Source organism: Candoia aspera, chromosome 2, assembly GCF_035149785.1.
Source record: "Candoia aspera isolate rCanAsp1 chromosome 2, rCanAsp1.hap2, whole genome shotgun sequence".
NCBI classification, from domain to species: domain Eukaryota; kingdom Metazoa; phylum Chordata; class Lepidosauria; order Squamata; family Boidae; genus Candoia; species Candoia aspera.
The window spans coordinates 18568337-18587478 of record NC_086154.1 but is presented as its reverse complement, the minus strand read 5'-3'; the positions used below and the strand labels follow the sequence as shown (position 1 = coordinate 18587478).

At 44.0% G+C, this 19142-nt stretch overlaps 1 protein-coding gene across 1 annotated transcript in view; it reads right to left on the bottom strand.

Annotated features, from left to right (window-relative positions):
• Positions 1-19142, bottom strand: part of PLXNB1 (plexin B1) — a 76125-nt gene that overhangs the window by 32852 nt on the left and 24131 nt on the right. Inside the window, exons 5-14 of the mRNA XM_063291409.1 lie at positions 18299-18431; positions 15799-15955; positions 14546-14654; positions 14329-14437; positions 12807-13673; positions 10645-10770; positions 8013-8135; positions 5723-5816; positions 5193-5359; positions 1234-1385 (exon numbers count right to left, since the gene is read on the bottom strand). Of these exons, the coding sequence (XP_063147479.1) occupies positions 1234-1385; positions 5193-5359; positions 5723-5816; positions 8013-8135; positions 10645-10770; positions 12807-13673; positions 14329-14437; positions 14546-14654; positions 15799-15955; positions 18299-18431 (2037 nt within the window). The remainder of the gene's footprint in view (positions 1-1233; positions 1386-5192; positions 5360-5722; positions 5817-8012; positions 8136-10644; positions 10771-12806; positions 13674-14328; positions 14438-14545; positions 14655-15798; positions 15956-18298; positions 18432-19142) is intronic.

Here is a 19142-nt window from a genome sequence, read left to right as displayed (position 1 = left end):
TGACCTTGGGCCAGTCACTCTCTCTCAGCCCAACCCACCTCACAGGGTTGTTGTTGTGGGGAAAATAGGAGGAGGAAGTATTAAGTATGTTTGCCACCTTGAGTTATTTATAAAAATAGTAAAGGTGGGATTAAAACAAAACAAAACAAAACAAAACAAAACAAAACAAAACAAAACAAAACAAAACAAAACAAAACAAAACAAAACAAAACAAAACAAAACAAAACAAAACAAAACAAAACAAAACAAAACAAAACAAAACAAAACAAAAACTGCATTTTGTCACCATCTTTCTTGTGAGAAGTCCCCTTCTGGGCCCAAACAAGTCATTTGCTTCATCTGACTCCCCAGATTGCAATCACACTGGCCCTCTCAAAGTACAGCTGTCTCAGGGACATCAGTCAGCAAAGTGGTGGCCTACCGATTGAAGATAACTGCCTGTCATTGCAGGTGGGTTTGATTACAGAGCTGATGTTTGCAGTTTCAAGAGCTAAAATATCCAGAATTTAGGTCTGTATTCTTCTAGATGCTGTTGGATCCCAATTCTCCAATTCCAAATCTCTAGCTGTAAATGACACACAGTCCACCAATAGCTAGAAGACTCCAGGTTCCCCACCCCAATTATCAACCTTTCCTTCTTTGTCCCAAGAGGAGCAAACAGCAGCTGCAATCAAGGGTTTTCTTTCTCTTTATCTCACAAGGTTGTTCAGGGACCACACAGTTTAAAGGGCAGAAGCACCAGGACTGAACTTGCTCTACTGACTTGGGACAAGGAAGCACTGGACTAAGGTAGCTGCCCTATCCTCATTGCCTTGCAATTCCCGGTATCCTGTAAAACAGGAATCAGGGAAAGGTCTCAGGAGTAGTTTTTATTTGGAGGGGATATAACTTTAGCTTGCTTGAATCTGCTAGTTTTGGTTTGACCTGTAGGTTCCTGTCTTAAACTTCACACTAATCGACCAGACCTGCAGATTTCAGCCTGTCGCTGCCAGATTCTCCTGTAGTCTTTCTCCTGTCAATAAAGCTGATCCTATGAATTCCACTAGCCCAGGACAACCCCCGCAAGCCCACCAGTGGCACTAGAAGCAGCTGGTGGGAAATAAGATAGTGCTGTTGCTGATGGAAAGATCACCATCTGTTTAAGGGAGGAGAACAGAAATGTTCACCCACAACCAGCTGTGCCATGGAACAGCACCATCATTACTGCCATGAGACTGCTGGACATGCACTTACCTGCTGGAGATCTCATACACCAGAGCATCAACCTCACAGGGGATTCCTGCAACTGTGACAGTCTCTGCAATATCTTGATGCTTCTGACCAAGGTTCGAACCAGTGATGGTGATTCTGGTGCCACCTTCAGCCAGACCAGTTAAGGGGTAAACCTAAGAAAGATGACCACAGGAATGTATCATCTGATCACCTGGAAACGCTAAAGAGCCACACTGAATTGGAGAGCGTGACAGCCTCTCTCATCCACTGCACACTAGAAACAGACCAATATTAATGTTTAGCCTTTACAATGATTCTGATTCCAGAACTTATAATAATTCCTTGATGATGGGCCTATGGACAGACCTAAGATTGGAGGAAGAGGTCCTTAAGGCACAAACAAGATCTAAAGTGTGGACTTCCAGATTTACCCTCCAGTCCCTTAGTTACAATGCTATTCAGATCTCACCAGACGAACTCATATTACGGGACGGGTAGCATGATCATGACTTTGCTTGCAAAACTGCTCACTGCATCCTGAATTTTAAGCTTATGGTAGGAGGGGAGGCTAGACTCAGCATTGGTTTTTCTGTTCTTGTACCCCAACCCCACATTCTCTCCAAATACCGATGCATGACATTCAAGGGACACAATTTGTGTGTTTCTAGTTTCCAGAGAGGCAACCATGTTAGTCAGTTGCAGCAAAAAAACAATAAAGCCTTCAAGACACCATATAGGTAGTCCTTGACCTACAACCACAATAGGGATCAGAAAATTCATCAATAAGTAGTGCAGTCATTAAGCAAGGCATCACATGACTGCACCCAATTTTATGACATTTTTTGTGGCAGTTGTTAAGTGAACCATGTGATCATTAAGTGAATCACGCAGTTCTGCTTGTTGGAAGCCAGCTGGGAAGGTCGCAAATGGTTATCATGTGATCCCAGGACGCTGCAACCATCATAAATACACGCTGGTTGCCAAGCACCTGAATTTTAATCATGTGACTGCGGAGATATTGTGATGGTCATAAGGGCGAGGACCAGCCATAAGTCACTTTTTCAGCACCGTCGTAACTTTGAACAGTCGCTAAACAAATGGTTGTGATTCGAGGACTACCTGTAAAACTCTTTGTTTTTGCTGCAATTTACTAACATGGTTGCCTCTCTGGAAACCGAACATACAAGATGACAGCCTGGAAGTCATGGTGTAGGCAGCATGGCTTCCTCTGATGCTGAGAGTGGAGTCCATGTTGTCACCATGGATTCCTTGTGCCAGAGGAGGTCTTACTGCCTGCACCATGACTTATGGACTGTCATCTTGTAGTAATTCACAAGTCAGCACAAGACCCACTGTAATTCTCCCTTCAGGAGACATCTATTATTTGAACTTCTACTGAAATTTCCCTATTCATCCCTATGTGTACCAGGGGTTAGTTTTGCTCCCAGCCCCATCTCTTGCTAATGCCTGTGTGTTATCTACTGTCTTTAAGTTTTTGTAATTTTATCAGTCGCATTTTAATCACTTTTATGCTTATCTGTGAAATGATTAAATAGAAAGCAATGTACATACATATTAATCTGTTTACCTTTTAAGGCACTATAACATTCTATAAAAGGTTTTGTTCACTGTTGATTTTCTTTTGATCTTATCAAGGCCTTTAAACACAAGGTATCTGCTTAATGTTCTCTGGTTCTCTGCCCTTGCTTTATCGCCTTTCTCATCTCTTCATATCCTCCTGTTTGCTTTCTTTCCTATGATGTGTTTCTCTTCTAACAGTTTTCCTTCTTCTGTGTATATGTTGTTTTCTGGAATATTTCTCTCCTACTTGCCCTCTATTTCATCATCATCCATCTCTCCTCCACCTTCTTTAAGAGCCACTTCTTCAGTGAAGCCCTTCTTTAAATTTCAGTGTGATATTGATTTCTCCTGCCAAGGTCAATTCTGTGAAAATGCTTGAAAACATGAAGGGGGAGCTATGAAAATTATTTTCTGGTCAGTTGTCTTAGAGATGCTTAACAAGGTAGCTCATATAAATAGGACCTCATCCCTTCCTGTACATATTTTGTGTATTTTTCAGAATAAAGCCATGTCCATGAATTATATATACGAGGCTTAATTTTTAGAATACAAAAATCACCCTGTCATATCACCCTTCAGATAGGGACTTATAGCTTCATTTGATCTTAATGATCTAACTGTGCAGCCAAATGCAATTTCTCCAAATGATGTCCAGCCTGCAATCTGCATGCAAGATTGAGCACACCGGCAGATCCAGCCAGCCTGCCTCTCCTTTCTCCCTTTAGTAGACAGCTGGACCTTGGAGACAGAACCAGATTTTCCTGCGCACCTGCCCAGCGGCAGGAGCAGGCTGCTCCAGCTGAATGAAGCAAAAGCAAAGCCACGCCTCTCAACTTCCTGTCTTCAACTCCATACTAGCACTGTGTTCATTACTTTAGGTTGTAATACAGTTGTGACTTCTACAAGCTCTGCATCTTGGGTATAAGCAATAGAAAAGCCAAAGATCTCTCTATAATTAAGGAGTTTCAGAACTTCAGCTAGGTGCAAAAGCAAAGTGATCTGTCATTCTTCCACCTCCTGTCTCTGGGCAAGGAATATTCTGAGTTCAGACAAACAGAGCAAGCTTCCCGCTCGGCTTCTGAACTGGAGGAAGAACAGAATTTTGTTTTTCTTTCCTCATTCCCCAGCTCCAGTAGAAGAACTGGAAAACAGAATTGATTTTCCCTTGACCCAGCACTATCTTCCAGACACAGGGTTGATACCCAGGGCCTTGGTTACTAGGTAGTTTTGGTTAACTTCCACAATGTCAGCCTTCCCTGGTAAACCAGACGGGAAACACGAGTAGGTGAGCTAATTCTACTTTATTGTAAGGCTACATTAATATTTACCGCCTGAGCAGTCAGGGAGGGTCCTTCCTAAGTTTCTTTCTCTGGCTGTTGCTGTGTTGCGGGCTCCTTTCTCTTTTATCTGATCACTCCCCAGGTGGCGTCTCTCCCTCCCACCCCATCTTCCAAGGTCACCCTCACATTCCATCACATCCAATGGCTACACAGCCATTGGAATCCCATTCCAGGTCTGTAGGAAACTGCTCTATACAAGATCAGAGCATTGGTTTAGTTAGCTCAGGACTGCCTATGCCAACTGGTAGCTCTCCAAAAATTGGCTAGAGTCATACATAATTCTTGTGGATTATATCCCCCCCCCTTTTTTTTTTTAACATCAAGATAGGAAAGTTGTGACCTTGAGAAATGGAACTAAAACTCCTAGCATCCCTTGATATTCTTCATATTGGCCAGGTCCACTGCGAACTGTAGTTCAGCAAAATCCAGAGAACTCGATGTTCCCTACCCCCACTTTACACAATCCGGCCTGATTGGCTGAAGTCATACAGTTCACTTTTTGTTCCTGCCCCATGAACAGCAATCATTCTAAGGAAGAAAGTTTCTGGTGTGTGTGTGTGTGTGTGTGTGTGAGAGAGAGAGAGAGAGAATTCAGAGAGAGGGCAGGGTTTCTTGTGACCTTCCTCCCAATTTCTGCCCTACATGCTACTTATATTTAGGAGGAAATAAACTCAGGACCCTGGTACTACTAGTAGAGTTTCATCTTCTCAGCCTGCTTCTGGGGTTGGGCCAAGGCCACAGCAGCCACAGCCTGGAGCCACACTTAGGCCAGCAGCTCCCCAGTCCTATGACAGACAAAACTGGGCAAGATAAACAGCCTGTTTATGCCCCTGAATGCAGGCTGCTGGAAACAAGTGGGAATCCCTGCTATTCCCTCTCCAAAGAAAGCTGCTGCTTCTTGGGATGGGAAGTTGTTAAGCTGCTATGTTAGAACCAGCTGCCTTGGTAACCATTATCTTCACCAGTCTGGGGCCTCATCAGGTTATTTGCAAGCATTCTAGATTCCTGTGGGTTGCTTCATCAAGCATCTGGCTTCCATCACACTGGACCGTTACTCACTGCATGAATCAGTGGGGCCGGGCATGTGTCTGCAACCTCTTCTTTGCAAGAGCCTTGAAACAGGCAGCTAGGCTGCTCTCCTCCACACCACACACAGTTATACTTGGCATCAGCGGTTTGGCAGCGGCTGCAATCCAAGTGTCCCACTGAGCAGTCGTATAAAGTCACTGAGGAGAAAGAAACATATTGAGATGGGCATTAGTGGGGTCTCTACAACAATTCTTTGGATACAGAAACCAAATGAGACAAGAAACAGAAGGGACCTAGCAAGCTACTGCCTGCCTTCTCATTCAACCCTGATAGGCCACATATTTTGCCTACCAAAATCTCTTCTTCAACAGCCCCACTGGCTCCCAGTTCATTGCAGAATACAACTCAGTCACCTGCAGGGGAGCTCCATCAAGGCAGATCAAAGTATGACTACATACTACCACAACTCTGTTCTTTTATAAAATAAAGAATATTTTGTCTACGGATGCCCCAGTGTTGTTGTTATCAAGCCACGAGAGCACTGCGCCCTTTCCCTGTACCATGGAGATCTTCAATGCTGTCCACACGGAGATGCCGTTTCCGCTGCACGAAAATCACCACACTGAATTCTAGTTGGGGAGCCGAGTAGCTGTACTGAAAAAGAGACACCCAAGTATTAGTCTTGGAAAATACGTAAGATTATGCTTTTGGTGTTTTTTAGGGGAAAAAAAAAGGAAAAACAATATTGGATCCAAAGATTGCCTTCAAAATTATAAGGAGAACGTGTTTTTCCTTTTCCCTTCATATCAGTGTTTCTCAACCTTGGCCACTTTAAGATGTGTGGACTTCAACTCCCAGAATTCATGGGAGCTGGCTGGGGAATTCTGGGAGTTGAAGTCCACACATCTTAAAGTGGCCAGAGTCGAGAAACACTGCTTCATACATTTAATGATTTTTGTGCACAGAGAAAATAATAATAATAATAATAATAATAATAATAATAATAATAATAATAATAATAAACTTGTGTGCTGCCTGACTCCCAATGACTCTGGGCAGCTCACAACAATCAAAGAAATTACAATAAAACTGATAAAAGATGGCAAGCACAACAGGCTGGATGGAATGAAGCAAGGGGTCTCCCTCTCCCTCACCAAATGCCTGGGTGAAGAGCTGGGTCTTGATGGCTCTTCTAAACAACAGCAGAGTGGGGGGCATCCAGATCTTGGGGGGAACCTCATTCCAGAGGGCAGGCACTACTATGGAGAAGGCATGCTTCTGGGGTCCCAATAGATAATAGATGACATTGTTTAATCAAAGGGATCTGGAGCGCGCCAACCCTGCCAGATCGAACTGACTGGGCAGATACTATGAGAGACAGGCAGTCCCTCAAATAACTAGGCCCTATACCATGTAGGGATTTATTGGCGGCAACCAGCACCTTGAATCACACCTGGAAGCAAACTGGCAACCAGTGCAGCTCACAAAACAGAGGAGTTACATGGGCATACCAAGGCATGCCCATCACTGTCCGCACCACTGCATTCTGGACAGCTGAAGCTTCTGGGTAGTCTTCAAGGGCAGCCCCATGAACAGTACATGTATTATGCAATTACAAGTGTTGTGATTTGTTTAATCTTCTACAAATGTGTAATTGTGATTTGTAGCATGCAGTAGAGCTACCTGGGCTTCTAGTGACTATTTTATTCACACTTTGCTGTAGCAGAGTTTTCTGTTTTGTTTTGTTTTTAATTCTTCCTAACCTTCAGACTGGTGTGTGCCTGTTGAACATACTCTGAGCTGATATTACGAGCACCCCTGCTCAGGATTTTTTTTTCCGGAAAAGTGTTTGTATTCCTCAGATTTTCCTCTTGGAGGATCAATGATGTCATCAATAATAATAGGAGTCCTTGGAAAGAATAATGGAATTCTGCCTTGGAGAAATAGGACACGCTTTCTAGGTTCTTGCTTTTTGCTATTCAGATTTTAAAAATAAAAACCAAATGGTGTGGGATTCTTTTCTTTTGTTAATTGCCTTCCAGATGGTTTGAATGTACCTTTTTTAATGTGATTTAGATCATTTTAACACCCACCTTTTTGCTTTTTTCCAATTATTTCGGCTGATGATAGGAACATCTGGAGCAGTGTGAAGGATTCCTCCTTCTAGCTACACTTAAATGACTTTGGGTAATCTCAGAAAATTAGTAATCCTACTTTTAGTGTCTGGATGGAAGAGCAGCAAGAAATTCCAGAGCTGTAGGCTAGATCAATAAGTCAAAACTGTACCCAGGCAGAAAATGGCACACAACTTCCATACGATTGCAAGAGATATGGATGTGACCAGGCGTTGACTTTGGTTCAGTTGAGACGATCTTTCGTTACTCCATCAGCTTAGCTGGGACCAGCTGCCTCCCTTCTCCACAAGTTTTCCATCACTGAATATTCCAGCTGGTCACTCAGCATTTACTTATTTTCCTGTCTCTCTCCCATCCTATTTTCCCTGCAGCTTGGTTGTTAGATATCAAAGAGGGGAAACAACATTTTTCTAATGACTGTTCTTTCCAAACATTATCGCCACCAGTAGAAGAGAACCTCTGAAGCTCAGGGTTGAACTGAGGAGCCCTTGTTGCTCTCTGAGCTTGGTTGTTTCTTGCAAGCAAAAACCAAGCTCAGAGAGCACCCAGGACTCCAAACTGTAGCCACACTTCTTCGGCTATACTTTGGCAGCCACCCAGAATCACCCAACGCACGGGTGGCCTTTAAAAAATCAAGCAAAATGCACCAACACCTGCGTTGAGACCAAAGCTAGGGGAACCCTGGGGGCAGGCTCTGCTCCCGTGAAGCCCTTACCTGATGCAATTGGCATGTGATGTAGCAAATGGAGGGGTCATTTTCATCTTGTTCAATATAAGCCTCCACCGACAAAGTTTTCCCCTCCAGAACCAGGGCACATTCATAGTCCCAAAGCTGGTCCTTGAAGAGGAAAGAGAAGCAGAGCTGATTCTCAGGAACAAAGATTGCTGCCTTCTTCTCCAAACCACCCATGACACTCTTCAACTCCTTCTGAGCTAGCCTTGGGCAAATGCATCAGTGTTCACTGTCTATGACATTTAGACTATTTCAAACTCACGTCTGTTCCATCCCATTTCCAAATCACTTTGCAAATGTTGTATGTTTGCACATACATGTCTAGAAAGGCTGCATGTACATTTGCATTCCTGCAGGTGGTCCTTGCTTAACAACCACAATCGGGACCGGAATTTTGGTTGCCAAGTGAAGCAGTCATTAAGGGAATCTGACATGATTTTATGACCTTTTTTGAGGCAACTGTTAAGCAAATCACCATGGTCATTAAGCGAACCAAGTGGCTGTTAAGCAAATCATGTGGTTCCCCATTGATTTTGCTTGCTGGAAGCTGGCTGGGAAGGTCAAAAATGGTGATCATGTGATCACAGGACGCTGCGATGGCCATAAGTCTGAGGACCAACTGCAAGTCGATTTTCACCACTGTCATAAGTCTGAATTGTCACTAAACGAATGGCTGTTAAGCGAGGACTGCCTGTATTGCTTTATTTATGCAATTTCCCCTAACACATACATATTTTTTGCAATACGTCTCCTGAAGATACACTTCTGTATATTATTTCCTCATGTTATCAGCCTACAATGAATCCTACAGCAATATAATCAATACGGGGAAGATCAACAGTGAGCCACTGCACATTCTTTTCTTCCACGTCTTCCCTGTTTGTGTCATTTAATTCTCTATCCCCTTTGAAAATGTTTTTACATATAAATCTCAACAATTAATGTACCAGACATAACTATGTTAGTTAGTTTAAGGTCGTTTCACCTAACTCTATATTGTACACCACTTGGGACGTCTTTAGCTTACCAAGTTGTTTACAAACAGATTAAATAAAACATAATAATTCACAAATCACCCAGCCCACTTAGACTGCTTTTTAATGCAGCACAGTTTTCCCCCCCTTCTACATGGCAGGGAAGATAGATGTGTCTGGACAGCTGTGAATTGACCAGACACCCGATATCAGGTGCGCCATGCCTGTTCCTTTAACTATGGGTTTCTCCCAACCGCCCAGAGTCCCTCTTTTGGGGGAGACGGGCGGTAATTAAATTTGAATAATAAATAAATAAATAAACCACGCCCTAAGGCATGTGGGAATCCAGTCCAAGGAGCAAAGGGAGTGCAGGGCTGAAGGGCACCGCTCTGCCCGATTTCTTCCAGATCCCTCTTCTTCTAATGCTCATCTCTCAACGGAGCTAAGCGAAAGACGACATCAAAGGGGATCAACAAGAAAAGAGAGCCCAAGAATTTGGCACCTAGGAGCTAGGCAGACCTGGATTTAAACAGAGATTATCTTCGAAAAGAGGTTTTCAAAGCTCCTCATGGTTGTGTTATTTTTTTGGTCAAAGCAATTTCCCCTACTTTTATGGCCACTTTCACATTTCTTTCTCTGATGTTATGCTTATACAGGTAGTCCTCGCTTAATGACGGTAATTGGGACTGGAATTTCCATTACTAAGCAATGCAATCATAAAGCCCGATGTCACGTGACCACATCACTTAGTGACAGCAATCCTAGCAGTCCCTGTTGTTAAGCAAGAACCACAGGTCGTTCAGTGAGGACCTCCTCACAACTTCCTGCTGGCTTCCCACAACCAAAGTCAGTCCCAGGTGGCTTGTACGCAGGCCAGCAGGCAGGTAAGCGGCAGCTGCTGGGTAGGGGAGGGTGCACGGGTGGCTGCAGTGGCATACACAAGCGATTTCAGGCCTGGACGTAGCTGCTGACAGGCGGGGAGACTTACCAGAGTGACCTGCAACCTTCCCTGCCAGCTGTCCCATTGAGATTGCTTGTAGGGAGCCGGCAGGGAAGGTGGCAAATGGTGATCACGTGACCGTGGGGTGCTGCAACTGTTGTAAGTGCAAGCCGGTTGCCGAGTGCCCAGATCACAATCACAAAATAGCGGGGGTGGTACAATAGCCAGAACTTTGAGGACTGGGTGTAAATCCCACTCATATAGCACCATTGCAACTTTGAACAAGTGGTCGTTAAGTGAGGACTACCTATGTAGCATTTATTCTTGAAGGAAACAGAGCAGAAATATACTTCATTGTTCATCTCTCCTTTCACAGTTAGTAAGAATGGAATCTATAGAATTAATATAGCAGGAGTACGACAGTCGTAGAAAAGGTATACACGGTGGTGTCCTGGTAAATGTTTACGAACTGGCTCTGCTGGCTCCATTTCTACCACTGTGCTGCACCACTAGTGCAGAACAGCTGATTGGCAAGCTAGGCTAGTGGCTCAGCTCTGCTCTCAACCAGTTGGCAAAATTCCAGAAAATTTAACAATCGGCTCTCACACTGGCTCCAGCACACCACTGGGCGTATGCCATCTTGATATCAACAGAATCACAGCACTCACCACCACCACCTGACCCACTGCCACAGTCTTACCTGATAAAGGTGGAAGTTTTGTCCAATCAGGGTGATCTTTCTCTGCACATTGACTGGCATCAGAGAGGATCCCTGGATGCCCCTCACACAGGGACAGGCTTCGGGCCCCCAGCTGTACTCCTCCATCTGAAAGCACACAAACATGCTGAAGACAGTAAAAGATGATTCTGCACCATTTGCTGTGCTTAAAATAACAGGGTATGAGCAAAACGCTGGGACCACGTTGTCTTATTAAAACAAAGAAAGCAGAAACAGGCCATCGAACAGATTAAGTGGGTAAACATAGTGGGAACATGTTATCTTTCTCTTGTCAATCCATAATGGGCACAAGGTATCTGGAGAAGAGTCCCACCATCAACCCCCAGCAGCCTGGAGTCCAGGCAGAAGGCTCCAGAAAGGTTCTCCTGTCTAAAAGGTTCTATTATAATCCAATTCTATAAACCGACGGGTTTTTTCCTGCCTTGCCATGGGCAGGGACAGGGCCCAGCTTTGGTGGGATTACCTGCCTTACAATGAAACTGTCTAGTTACTAAGTTCTGGAGGAGAAGCCCTTTCAAATGAATGATGATTCACAGATGACTAACTTTGGATCTAAAGAGAAGGACTCCTTCCACATCACTCTCCAAATTGTGAAATATTAAGTTGGGAAATGTTGTTCTCCCCTCATGTGGCTTTTGGGAGAAGAAAAAAACAAGATGAATCTTTTTAATTTGCTCTCCTTAAACTGACAATAATTGGTTTAAAATACACTTGGCAAAAGATTTGTATGATCTGGAGAGAAATCAGAGTATTAAAAATACACTTGGTTATAAACAGTGTATTTCTATACCTACAAACATCAGGATTGTGCAAGCCATGGTATTCCCTGTGACACTCTATGGCAGGGTTTCTCAACCAGGGTTCCGTGGCACCCTAGGGTTCCACAAGAGGTCACTATGGGTTCCCTGGAAGATCACAATTTATTTTAAAAATTATTTCAAATTAGGTCAACTTCACATTATAAAGGTAGGTTTCATTCTTTATTTTTAGTTTAAGAACACTGTTCATGCATATATACAGCCCTACACATGAAGCAAATATAATAATTTTGTAACTTCTGGCCTGTATTTGAGCCTGAATGTGCAGGGGTTCCCTGAGGCCTGAAAAATATTTCAAGGGTTCCTCCAGGGTCAAAAGGCTGAGAAAGGCTGTTCTATGGAAGTGAAAGTTGGACTTTGAAGAAGCAGGATAGGAAGAATATTGACACCTTTGAACTTTGGTGTTGGAGAAGACTCCTGAGAATATCGTGGACAGCCAAGAAAACAAACTGATGGATCATCGAACAAATCAACCCAGAGTTCTCACTCAAGGCACAAATGACCAGGCTCAAATTATCCTACTTCAGACACATGATGGGAAGACCCAGCTCTCTGGAAAAGGCTCTAATTGTCCTGACTAAGCAAGAACCATGCCGAGACGAGGAAGAAGTCTCTAGTGCTTTATTACTGCTATTGTAGACAGAAAATCCTACCAAACTGAAGAAGTGTGGGAAAACCCAGACAGATAAACCCCAGAACTCAAGGTGGGTCTGTTCTGGGTGTCTTTGAATGACAGCTCAAAGTCTCTAAACTATGCATGCGTTTTTGCCCTTGGATAGTGGCCGCCTCCTGTTCACCATCAGTACTCATGACATTAATGCTGGGAAAGGTGGAAGGAAAGGGAAAAAGAGGATGACCAGCAGCAAGGTGGATGGACTCAGTTATGGTGGCGATGAGTGCACTGTTGAGTTGAGAGACCTGGAAGAACAGATTAGGGATAGTTCGCCATGGAGAAAATCTACCTATGTGGTCACTAGGAGACAAAAACAACTTCATGTTTAGGGTTTCTCTTTTCCATCAGATGTATCTTGCACTGTAATTAAGATACTGGACCAAGATTAAACTCAGGTTCAAGCCCACATTAGCCATGGAAACTCACTGGATGACTTTGGGCCAGTCGCTTCCTCTCATCCAAGCCCACCCTACCGATCAAGGTTGCTTTGTGTGGATAAAATGCAAGCCACCTTGAGTTCTCAAGGACAAGACTATGCCTATATGTCTGTGCGTGTAGGCACAGTAAACCAACCAACCATTAATGACATGCAACAACATCTGTGGTGCTCTGAAATGAAGCATGAGACTTACCAAATCCAGAAATCCAGGTGCATCATATTGGTAGTCTAGTGCTGGGTTCAGAATTCGGGGAAAATCAGAGATGTCACTCTCAGAGGAGTCTCCATCTCCTGAGAGAAGGATGGATGCAGAGAAGGAGGATGTCTCATTTTCAGGTGGCAGTGAAACCATCCATTCCTCACTCTCCTTGGATTCTGTGCTGTCTTCAGGAGGAAGCCACTCTGGAGGGTCTGTAGGATAAGGCAACTCAAAAACAGGCAGCTCAGTCTCCAGGTCAATTGGTGGTACATTAATAAAAGATGTGGAAGGGCTTCCAGTCTGGTTAGGGGTGAGAGGACTTAGGAGAGAAGATGTAGGGACTTTCTGGGCAGAAGATGGAGTGGAGGAATTTTCAGCCTCAAGGGAAGGAGTCTTCCCTTCTAGAACAGGCTGGGGTGTGCTATACATGGCAGTAGAGGAAGAATCAGTAGAGCCATCTTCAGGATCTGTGACTGGTTCTGAGGTAGGATGCCCTGTGGAAGAAAGTATCTCCAGCTGGCTGCTGGAGGGATGCTCTGAGGTAGGACCAGCAGTTGCAGTAGTAGGCACTTGAGTGGGAGGCAATGTCCGAGAATCCCAGGTTGTCTCCAGCAAAGTAACAGTACCTGTGGTTGATAGAGGTGCCTCTGTGAAAGTAAGGGTTTCAGGCTTCAGAGAAGTCAGGGTAGAAGGGGCTGGCAGGCTGGTGTAGATAATGGGGATGCTGGTGGGAGTAGGCATGGAAGTAGTCCCAGGTGTTTCTGAGAGGACAGGGGGCTCAGTGGCCACAATTGGCAAAGATGACTGTGCTGTACTTGGAATGACTGAGGAAGGTAATGGGCTGGAATCCAGGATTTGAGCCTGGAGAAGTGAAAGGGAACAGAGAAGAGACAGCTAGTTAGAGCTAGAAAAAACCAGGATCAAAAGGAGGCGGAGTGCATACAACATGCTAAGCCACAAATCCAGCTTAACCGTCCCATTGATATGTTCATATTGAATGCCATCCCCAAACAAATAAACCATGTTATGGTGTAGGTGATAGCCTGGATCACAGGACCTGCTAAGGCAATATTTGGGCTTCTGCAATACAAGCGCCTGAAATGCATTTTAGTCTACCTAGCGTGTTATGTAACGCCGTTTTTTAAAACATGTGAACAATTCTTGCACAGATGGGGTGGTAGTAGTGCCAGTGATATACAGGCATGAAAATTAAGGAGCAATCCTAAAAGGATGAGCTATACATAAATAGCAAACCATAGATTTCAAGTTTTCTTGAAAAGTGCCCAGAAGTATTCGGGTCTCTGTGAAGGTCTCATATGCTGAACCAGACCAATGGTCCACCTAAGCTAAGACTCTTATAAACTAGGAACAAGCTATCTTTTCAGACCCGGTGCTTTTGTTACCATTTGGATCGGGGGCTGCACATTCATCTTCACATGTGTACACATGCTCACACACGTGTGTTTGCAAATACCCCACTGTCATCATTCTAACAGAAGACCTATGAAAAACCTACCTTCTTATTGTAGATGATGGACCCATCTTCACAGATAGTTTTGTGTGTGCAGAGGTGTTGATGGACACACCAGTTACACCCCCAGTGGCTGCTCACACATCCCTGGCATCTAAGAACAAGAACACCACAGCTGTTGAGTAGGCCCAACAAATCGAAGTGAGAATGCAATAGTGGGAAAATGCATCTGGGGAAAGGAAACATCTCTTCATGGACTTACGGTGCAGATCTCCTCCGTGAAGCCACAGCAGTACAGTCATAGAAGGAGAAAGCTGTGGAAGCAATGAAGATGTCGTGGAAGCGCACTTCCAGCTGAATGGTGATGTGGTCTGAAAATGGAAATCAGGCAGGCTTCAAACATGATGCCACAGCAAACAGCATCTGCAGCTGGAATTTATATTTCCAGTGAGAGGGACTTATGAATACTTCCTGCTTCTTCTGTGTCTATGCTTTAGACATAAACAGGAAAGATTATTCAGAGAACTGGCTGAACGGAGGCTAAGCCTCCATCAAGGCCAGTATTTAAGGCAATATGGATGCTGATAACATCTAAGAGACCATGCCCAGACCACAATGTTCATGGTTCCCAAGTAATTATCAGTACCTAGAATGACTTAAATCTGGCTTTGCGGGAGGCTCAATTAAGGTAGGGTGGACTGAGCCCTGTTGAGGACTTTATTTCGTCTTGGAGGGGTTCACGGTGGCAGGGACTGAAGCAAACACAGCTGGGACATAGAACCAAAACTAGGGCGGATAGGGGGAATATCCATTCTCCAGCACCCTTTTTTCTCTCTTTCTTTCTAGCAGTTTTGCTTCTCTCTCTCTCCCAAGTGGAAAAGAAGGGGCAGTTTTTAACCAAATGTCTAAAGCAATTTGAATTTACACTAAGGGCTGAATGCTGAGGGCTGAATGTAGCCTACTCACAGCCCACCACTTATCTAAGCTTGAAGTTGAATCACGCTACAGAAAATCTACAGTGGGCATCATATCTTCTCCTAGATCAGTGGGGGAAGTCCATGGGGTCCTCAGCCTTCACATGTGGCCCAGAGAATGGTTGTATTGACATTTTTGGACCTTTCCGAACACCGGGAGTCTGGGAGATTTTAAGGTGTCACCTGCACAAATTAAATATTGAGCAGATGTTTTCCTCCTGTTTGTAGGGACTTAGGGAGTAGCCCGTCCCAAAATACCAGGCCAGTTTCAGCCTTGATCATTCTGGTAATGTCACTAGTTATTCTCCACACAGCTCTGCAGCTTCAAAGCAAAGCAGAACAAAAAGGTGTGGCCCTGAGACCGAAAAAGGACGTCCACTCTAGGCCCGTATCAAAGGCCATCAAGCTGAAGCTGGCTGAAGAACCAATTGGGATCACTGCAAAGCAAACTGCTTGCTGTTTCACTTTCGCACAGTGGGCTGGTTATCCTTTCTAAAACACTCCCAGACACCACAGAGATCTCTCTGAACTTGTCACTCACCTGTCCCTGCGTTCAAACTTGGGGCTTGGTTGGGATCTGGTGACGGACACATAATGCCTGAGCCCATCAATAGAGCTGGGCTCTTATATTCTCCAAAGAAGCACGAATAGGACTCTCTATCCTGGAGAGCTGGCAAGTCCGAAAAAGTCAGGAATATCTGTTGATCACAGAACAGGCAGATCAATAAATTGCCCTTCCTAAGAAAGATTCTCTTGTAATTAGCACTCTCTCACCTTCTGAAAATGAATGGAGAAAAACAGATTTGATAGGGATAGGAGAGATGCTCATACAGGTAGTCCTCGACTTACAACCACAATCAGGACTGGAAATCCGTTGCTAAGCGAGACAATTATTAAGTGAGTCATACCTGATTTTACAACCTTTTTTGCCATGGTTGTTAAATGAATCACCAAGTTTGTTAAACTAATCTGGCTTCCCCCATTGACTTTGCTTGTTGGAAGCTGGCTGGGAAGGTTACAAATGGTGATCACATAACCCCAGAATGCTGCAACTGTTGTAAGCACAAGCCGGTTGCCAAGCGCCTGAATTTTGATCACGTGACTGCAGGGATGCTGCAGTGGTCGTGTGAGGACTGGCCACAAGTCACTTTTCCCAACACCATCATAACTTCAAATGGTTGCTAAACGAATGGTCGTAAGTCGAGGACTACCTGTACAAGTAAGAGAGCTGGGGACCTAAGTCCAGATCTATGAAAACTGACAACACAGAAGTGATATGCAGGCCTCTCTAAACATTCTGGTGGAATAAGTGATACTACAAGATTCTTTGTTGGTTGACTAAGCTGAAAATAGGCCAGAACAAGGCATAATGATGCCCTTTGTGCACAGTGAATTTTAAAAAGTTTATATTTTGGCTGCAATTGCACAATGTGCTTATTAGGTGCATTATATATATTCTATTTACACATTGCGTAAAGCTTGGGTCAGAATAACTTTGGGTTTATGCGTGTGTTTTCTGCTTAATGCGTTAATTTGATTCAGTTAAACAGGTTAGGAATTGGGTTAAGCACACACATGTACATACTCAGTCAAAAATGTAAATTTACTACAATTACATCCTTGTCCTAATCACAGCAATTTACTGCTGAGCTAAATCTGCCATCCGTAATCATTTTACTGATTTCCAAGTTGAGGAAGGCCAGTTTAGACTGTAAAAGGAGCACAGGATTTTTGTCTATTTATTTCACAAAACCTGGCATGATGGAAGACAAGAGCAGAACAGAATGGCCCCCTGGTGCTTAAGGAGCAGTTCCCTCTTATATGGTCCTTCCTTCTTATTTAGTCCTCGAGAGGGCCAAAGCTTTCTACTTGTTCTGAAGGCAAAGAATTACATGGCTTGGATTTGGTTTTCCTCACTCCCACCTAGGAAGGTTCTCTGCAAGCCGTACAAACTTGAAGTTGAAAAACAAGAACCTAATTAACTAATTCAATATCCAAACCAGAGTGAGCTGGGTCCCAGGCACTGAGCTGATAATAGCTTCTTGCAGTGGGATCCTGAATCAAAACTTCTGAGCATCCTAAGTTCTGAACTCATGAATTTTGGGCAGTCCCTGAACATTACAAGACTGAAAGATTACAAGATCCTATATGGATGCTTCTATTTCCATCAGAACTGAAAGGATGGAAATAACTGGAGGCAACTAAGTTACAGCAAGAAGGATTTAGGATCAAACCTCAGATATGCATGCAGAGACAGAGAGACAGGACATAAAGCTGCTGCTTAGAGGTCAGCAACATGATTCCATCCAGAACATTCAAGATTCAATCCCTGACATTTTCCTATGGGGTTGGAAAGGATTATTGGCTGAAATTGTGGGAGCTGCTGCCAAACAATAATGAAGTGAACCTACATGTAGTCCTTGACTTATGACCATTTGTTTAATGACAGTCCAAAGTACCGCAGCCTCAGAATGGGTGTTTTACAGCCTATAAACCACTTCTGAGTGTTGCAAAACATTGCACCGCCACCCCCGCAGCCACATGATCGCATTTTGGGCACTTGGCGACTGGCTTGCATTTACAACCGGTTGCAGCATCCCAGTTACGTGATAGCGTTTTGTGACTTTTTTGCCATTTTCCTATTGGGGAAGCTAGATTTGCTTCACAACCGCCGTAAATGGTTGGAAAAATCACGTGGTGGTCCAGTCACGTGGTGATTTGACTTATGACCACAACAACTTACAATGAAAAGTATTTGACTCAGCACATGTCTTCTGCCTATCTATGCATTCCCCCTCTTCTTTTTTGACCCACGCTATCCATCCACCTGTTCTAAATAGTGTTCCTTGGTTCCCGCTGTTACCCAATCAACATCCATTCAACTTTTTGCACTAATAGCAAAAGTGCAAATAGCTTCCATGTTCTCTCTCCCTGTACGGGATGTGCCTGTCACTCAGGCTTTTGCTGTCACTGGATGGTGAGGAAGCTTCTCATGATGGCGTCACTGCCTTCAAATGGGCACGTTATGCATCACAGCTCACGTTTTTCTGTTCTTCCCTGCTGATGCTGGCGGGGCTGAGAGACAGGATGGATAGACACTGCTGGGCAGAATGAAAGCCCCCCAGCCACTGCTCTTTCACTTGGAACCTGGTGCATTCGGAGCGACGGCTGCACCTGCAGAGACACCAGTAAAGACAGGGACAAGAGACTCTTGAATGAGCAGATTGTGTGGGACTGCCTGAAAACATCCATGCCCTTTCCAGAAAATATACTTTCTGTATAAGGAAAGTCGTAAAGTCTGTTCTCAGTCTCCGGCCCTGCTCTAAGGCAGTGTTTCTCAACCTTGGTGACTTCAAGATGTCCAGCTGGGGAATTCTGGGAGTTGAAGTCCGGACATCTTGAAGTCGCCAAGGTTGAGAAACACTGCCCTAAGGAATAATCAGATGAGGATGAGCTGCAAGCTGGTTTAATACGGGGAAACTCCCTAATCCCCAACCTGTGGCTCTTTTGCTATATCCAGATTCCAAAGCTGAATCACTCCTCAGTAATGTTTTTGATCCATCACAGAAACCAGCAATTAAAGAATGTTCACAAGGAAAGAGAAAGCTGAGGGTGCACTGATAAATAAATACAAATAATATAGAAATAACAATACAACACAGAAAAGAAGACAAGCAGCCCCAAACAGGAAAATCTATTACACTTTTCTGGACCCTTTTAAAAAAACTTCTAGAAATTTCCTCCCACCCTAATTCTCCAAACAGTGATGAGAAAATACTGGAAAATATAAATGGAACTTCATTTACAGTAAATTTCCTTTTATGTTTCTTGCCTGGTAACATTTGTTCGCATCAGTGTGTGAAGCAAAAGATAATAGCCTCTTGG